At 50.4% G+C, this 6322-nt stretch overlaps 1 protein-coding gene across 1 annotated transcript in view; it reads left to right on the top strand.

The window, feature by feature from the left end:
* The window catches only part of Cacng2 (calcium voltage-gated channel auxiliary subunit gamma 2), a 122319-nt gene extending 116597 nt beyond the window's left edge, over positions 1-5722 (top strand). Inside the window, exons 3-4 of the mRNA XM_028778932.1 lie at positions 4273-4413; positions 5085-5722. Of these exons, the coding sequence (XP_028634765.1) occupies positions 4273-4413; positions 5085-5620 (677 nt within the window). The 3' untranslated portion in view covers positions 5621-5722. The remainder of the gene's footprint in view (positions 1-4272; positions 4414-5084) is intronic.
* Positions 5723-6322: the final 600 nt, after the last annotated feature.

Below are 6322 nucleotides of genomic sequence, written 5' to 3'. Positions count from 1 at the left end.
TGCTCTGAAGACCTTGACTCACAAGGCCCCTAGAGACCCAGGAGGTGCCACCTGGCTCTGGACCAAGCCTTGGCCTTCTCAGCTTCCACTCTCATGGATCCTCAAGTCCCTCCATGAGTGCCTGTGAGCCTGGCCCTGTCAGTCACTGAACAAGCCACTTGTCCAACACACCACTTGGTACTGTTTCTGTCCCACAAACACTTGGAGCAGCTGCCTCCACTCTCCCTAAAAGCTGCTCCCTACTGACTGACCCAAGCTTAACCCCATATCACTCTCTCAGGGAAGCCTACCCTGATCCAGCTCAGAGAATGCACAGAGCCTAGGTGGGGGAATGCCATGGTTAATTAGATGGACAGGCCTGAGATCACAACACTTGGACAGACAGCCAAACTTCTCTAGGCCTCAGTTTCAGCCTCTGTATAACAGAAGTAAAATGTTCTCCATTGGCTGAGGAGACAGAGAAGGCCTAAAGCTGTGTCTGTCACACACTCCATCCTCAGGATGTGAGACACACACACAAACACACACATGCACACACACATGCACACACACACCATGGTGCCCCATTGATATCTTTCTGGCTCTGTTACCAATTTATTATTGTTGTTGTTATTGTTACTATTCTTTAATTTTTTTTTTACAGTCCAGTCGTTATCCCCTTCCTGGTCCACCCTCTGACTGTTCCTCATCCCATTCCTCCTCTCCTGTCCCTAAGAGGATGTCCCCATCCCCTATCCCCACCCCACCAGAACTCCCCTCTCCCTGGGGCCATAAGTCTCTTAAGGGTTAGGTGCTTCTTCTCTCATTGAACCCAGACCAGGCAGTGTCTGCTGTATATTTGTGTGGGGGGCCTCATATCAGCTAGCATATGCTATCTGGTTAGAGGCTAAGTGTCTGAGAGATCTCGGGGGTCCAGGTTAGTTGAGACTGCTGGACTCCCTATGAGGTTACCCTCCTACTCAGCTTCTAGCCTTTCCCTAATTCAACCACAGGGGTCCCCAGCTTCTGTCCATTGGTTGGCTGTAAGTATCTGCATCTGGCTCTTTCAACTGTTTCTGGGCCTCTAGGAGAGCCACCATGCTAGGCTCTCGTCTGTAAGCACACCTAACATCCGTAATAGTGTCAAGCCTTGGAGCCTCCCCTTTAGCTGGATCCCAATTTGGGCCTGTCACTGGACCTCCATTCCCTCAGTCTCTTCTCCATTTTTGTTCCTGCAGTTCTTTTAGGCAGGGACTCTGTTACCATTTGATGATACATATCTCCTTCTTCAGAACACAGTTTGATAGAGATGGGGCAAAACTTGTTATCATATATTCTGGAACTGGCACAGGGGGTAGCACTCCAACAAAGACCCCTCTATCTCAGACAAACATCTCTGTCTCAGTGTAACATGTACTGTCTAACAGAAGGGCTCAGCTACAACCAGCAAACAGAATCCACCCACCAAGGCCGTGGCTTCCAGAGGCAGCATGAGCTTTTTAAGAGGCTGGCCCTACAAGGCATATAGCGAGAATTCTCACAGCAGAAGAAGCCGAGCTGGGTATCTACCCCTTTGCAGCAGACCGGTCTCCTCTGATGAACACGGGATGCTGTGGGCAGGAAGAGCCATTTCCTTGGAGAAGGGGGACAGAGCCATCCTTCCATATCTATTAGGAAAGAACAGAATCTTCTATGTAACCGTCCACATGGCAAGTCCACAGCACAGACGAAACCAGAGTCCAGTCCCGCCCACCTTCCAGCACCTTCCTAAGCTCCTTGGAACAGCCCTGGTGATGCTCTGGATTAGAAAACCTGCTTACTAGCTGGGTAGCCTTAAACAATTTGCCCCACCTCTCTGAACTCGGTTTTCTCATCTCTACATCATAGCAAAGGTGTAAGAATGTGTGTTAGGTCGCAGCTCAGGACCCTGGCCAGGCTGTCAGTAAGTGTTCACCATTCCTATTCACCAATGGGAATTAAGGAAGCTAAGAACTGCGTGTGTGTGTGTGTGTGTGTGTGTGTATGTGTGTGTGTGTGTCTCCATGTGTGTACACATGTGTGCTTGGATCAGGGTCCAGTTAAGGACAAAGTGCATTTTCTAAGAAACAGCTTACAAGACAGCACATCTCCCATAAGGCCTGGGGAGTGAAGCAGCCTTGCCCCCAGAGTGCTGAGACTTCAGAGTAAGCCTCTGGCCCAGCTTCTATCTGGGACCTGCCTGGACATGAAGCTCTGCATACCTTCAGGTCCCCTAGGCCTCCCTAAAACTGTCTACTCACCAAATAACAGTCGTGAGCAGTTAGACCCTGTCATAGGTAAGGGATGCAGTTACAGGGAACTCCCTAAAATTCTGTTTGAAACCCCAGTTCTGTCCCCACCAGGTGTGATGGCACATGCCTTTAATATCAGCATTGCAGAAGCAGGCAGAGCCCTGTGAATTTGAGGGCAGCCTGGTCTACATACTGAATTCCAGGATAGCCTGGGCTACATAGAAAACTGTCTCAAGAAAGAAAGGTAAAAAGAAAGAGAGGGGGAGGGAGAGAATGAGAAAGGGGAGGGACAGGAAGGGGGAAGGAGGAGCTGTCCCCTAGCCAGCATAGCAAGTCTCGCATTTGAAAGACTGAGATGAGAGGATCTCTGGTTCAAGGCTAGCCTGGGCTACATAGTAAGACCCTGTCTAGAAAGAAGGGAAAGGAGTTTTCCCTCTCAGATTCTCAGCATTCAGCTACCCAAAGGGACAAGGTCAGGGACATCTTTACCCCCACACTATACCATAACCAATCTCTGGGCTTAGTTCAAATGTCCTGTGGTTTACAAGCCTCTACTTCCCTAGAAGCCGCTGAGGGAGACCAGGGCCAGGTGGCACAGACCTCTCATTCCAGTACTCAGAAAGCTGAGTTAGCCACATCAGAATTTCACTGACAGACTGAGTTCCAGGACAACCTAGACACCTTAGACCCTGTCTTGAAAGGTAGAAAGAGAATGGCGGGTGTAAGTGGTGGGAGGGTGCTTCCTCAGAATGTGGGAGAGCCTACAGCACTGGCAGGGGGAAGCAACCACAATATCTAAGCAACTATAACCCCCATCCCCACTTTCAGCTCTGCCACTGCCTGGCCACTGCTCCACGACTGGAGTCAGCTGGGTCATAATGTCACTTTCTATATAATTGGCTTTGGATAGGGAAAGGCGGATGACTTTGCAGGGACCCTCAGAGCCTCTGTAGACTGGCATCATTAGACTCTGATTCCCACAGACAGACACACCCTCCCACGGCCACAGAGCTACCACCCTTCCCTCTGTGGACACTTTCCCTTAAGCTGCTCTTTCTATGCATCTTGCCAGCCAAGCCTTCTTTGCTCCCTCATTCCAAGGCCCTGGGTTGGGTGTCTCCTTTTCACTCTCACTTTGCAGTAAGTCTGTCTCCTGGCCCTTCTGGGCTGTTTTGTCCACACTGGAGGTCCCCTGTGTCTTTGAAAAGAGTGACTAAGGAAGGAAGCTATAAAGAGAAGATATAGCCCTTTGGGTTCTATGACTTACGATGAAAATACACATATAAACACGCGCTGAGTGCGCAACTGTCACTTACTGCCCCATGAACGTGTTTTATAAATCCATTGCCTGAACTGACTCAGTTCACTGTCACTGTCACAGTGCTCCTTGGAGACAGACCATCCCTGCCTTACTGAGGTGTGGACACAAAACATGACAGTTGCAAATTTAAATAGCTAATAAATGCTAGGGCCAGATTCCAGTGCAAGCCCTGTGACTCCAAATATGCCCACGTGTCCCCATGTAACAGAGGGGGGCTGATAGATTTTATATAAAGAAGTCAGGGAAGGTGTCACAGAGGAGGGGACTTGAAGCTGGGCTTTGACAGACGAGTAGGAGTTTGTGGAGGAAAGAGAACAGGAAAGACGTCCCTGTTGAGAAAGCTAAGTGTGGCAAAGGTCAACAGTGTGAAATGGGACAATCCAGGAGGCTGGCTGTGTCAGGGCAAGAAAACATGGAGGCCAAAAGGCAGGATGGCTGGGGGGGATGAAGCCTGAGTGTGTGACAGGGTGCCGGAGTCTGGTCCTAAAGGTCACGGAGCGTCTTTAAGGGACTATTGGCTGGGCAGGGATCCTCCTTCCTCCCCTTTCTCACTCTGCCAAACCATGGAGACACCAGTGCTGTATTCCTGAGGCCCTGGCCCTTGCGTACTGTCCCCCCACGCCCACATGGCCTCCCTGCATCACCTTTTATCATCCAGCCCTTCTGCCCCTCACTGAGGCCTCTGTGCTCTATGTTCCGCAGGGGCTGTGAGGGCCTCGAGTATCTTCCCGATCCTGAGTGTGATCCTGCTCTTCATGGGTGGTCTCTGCATCGCAGCAAGCGAGTTCTACAAGACACGCCACAACATCATCCTGAGTGCGGGCATCTTCTTCGTGTCTGCAGGTAAGGCAGGGATGTGCAGCGAGGGGACAGGGTGGGCATCTCCTGGTCTAGCTACAGACTGTGCCCAAGGGAAAGGTTGAACTGAGGGTCCAGTGCATAGACCCCTACTCCCACGCCCAATACTCCATCTTCCTCCTACCACTGAGGAAAGGGCTGGTACCCCTGTAATTTTCAGGGCACCAGGCCCACCCACCCCACTTGCCCTCTGCCCTTCCAGAACAAGCAAAATGAGGAAGAGGCAGAGAGACTCCAAGTGACGCACTCTGCCCCATATGATACCCTGCTGCATCCCGGAAGACAAGAAAGCCTGCCCACCTCTCATTCCCCCAGCTAGGAAAGCAGACAAGCAGGCCGGAAGCCAGATATCTGTGCTGTTACATGACCTGTCACAAGGGCTGCAAATGGGCAGAGAGTGACAGGAACTGTATCATGAGCCATTTAATAAGCCTGGCTACCACCTAAGGACACCAACCATGTCCATGGCTCACTTTTACCCAAACAAACAAAGTTTAAGGCTTGAGATAGGAAGAGGAGGCTTCCAGACCACTCGCTCCCTCAACCCTACGCCCCAGGTCCATCTGTTCAAGGAGACCCAAGATCAAGCCCCACCCCATGCCTCTCCTCCCCCTAGCATCTCAGGCTCTTCTCTCTGACTCCATCTTCCCCTCCAGGTCTAAGTAACATCATCGGGATCATCGTGTATATATCAGCCAATGCTGGAGACCCCTCCAAGAGTGACTCCAAAAAGAACAGCTACTCCTACGGCTGGTCCTTCTACTTCGGGGCCCTGTCCTTCATCATCGCCGAGATGGTCGGGGTGCTGGCCGTGCACATGTTTATCGACCGCCACAAACAGCTGCGGGCCACGGCCCGCGCCACCGACTACCTCCAGGCCTCCGCCATCACCCGCATCCCCAGCTACCGCTACCGCTACCAGCGCCGCAGCCGCTCCAGCTCGCGCTCCACCGAGCCCTCTCACTCCAGGGACGCCTCGCCCGTGGGCGTGAAGGGCTTCAATACCCTGCCGTCCACGGAGATCTCCATGTACACCCTCAGTAGGGACCCCCTGAAGGCTGCCACCACGCCCACCGCCACCTACAACTCGGACAGGGATAACAGCTTTCTCCAGGTTCACAACTGTATCCAGAAGGACAGCAAGGACTCTCTCCACGCCAACACAGCCAACCGCCGGACCACGCCCGTATGAAGACCGTGGGATGGGGGGGCCTCCCGGGAAGCTTGGCCTGCGAGTGGGGGAGGGACCACAGCAGCCACGGGGAGACCTTCCATACGCAAAAAAAACAAAAAAACAAAAAAAACACAACAAACAAACAAGCAAACGAACAAACAACAAACAAAACAAAAACAAAAAAAGAGAAAAACATAGCAAGTAAATTAAAAAAAAAAAGAACAAACTACAAGAAGAACAAAATCAAAACCACAGGCTATGCGGGGGGAAAATATAACCGAGGGAAGACAAACTTTAAACAAAGCAAGAGGGATAAAATTAAAATAGAGAATAAATCTAAAAGAAAATGCATGATTTCCCATGTACCATTATTTTAACATTTAATAAAAACCAATTTAAATGAAAAATAAAAGGGAACCAAGATAACGTAAAGCAAAAAAAAAACAAAAAACAAAAAAAAATAACAAAAAATAACAAAAAAAATGAGGAAAGCAAGAGAGTATTTATTAGGGTTTTATGTTGCCTTTGTTTTTGTTTTTTGTTTTAACTGCAGGGAGAGTTTAAAAATAAAATAAATAAAAATAAATAAAAAACGCATTCTTTTCCCTTTAACCCCAGCAGGCCCTGCCTCCCGGGGAGAGTAAGGGGTAGAGATTCAGGGGCCCCAGGGCCAGGGGAGCAATGGTCACTGCCAAGCCCCTGGATCCCTGGCCAGGCCCT

Source organism: Grammomys surdaster, unplaced genomic scaffold, assembly GCF_004785775.1.
Source record: "Grammomys surdaster isolate TR1022 unplaced genomic scaffold, NIH_TR_1.0 342, whole genome shotgun sequence".
Classification (NCBI taxonomy): domain Eukaryota; kingdom Metazoa; phylum Chordata; class Mammalia; order Rodentia; family Muridae; genus Grammomys; species Grammomys surdaster.
The sequence above is the reverse complement of the archived record's forward strand: the minus strand, read 5'-3'. Positions and strand labels throughout refer to the sequence as shown.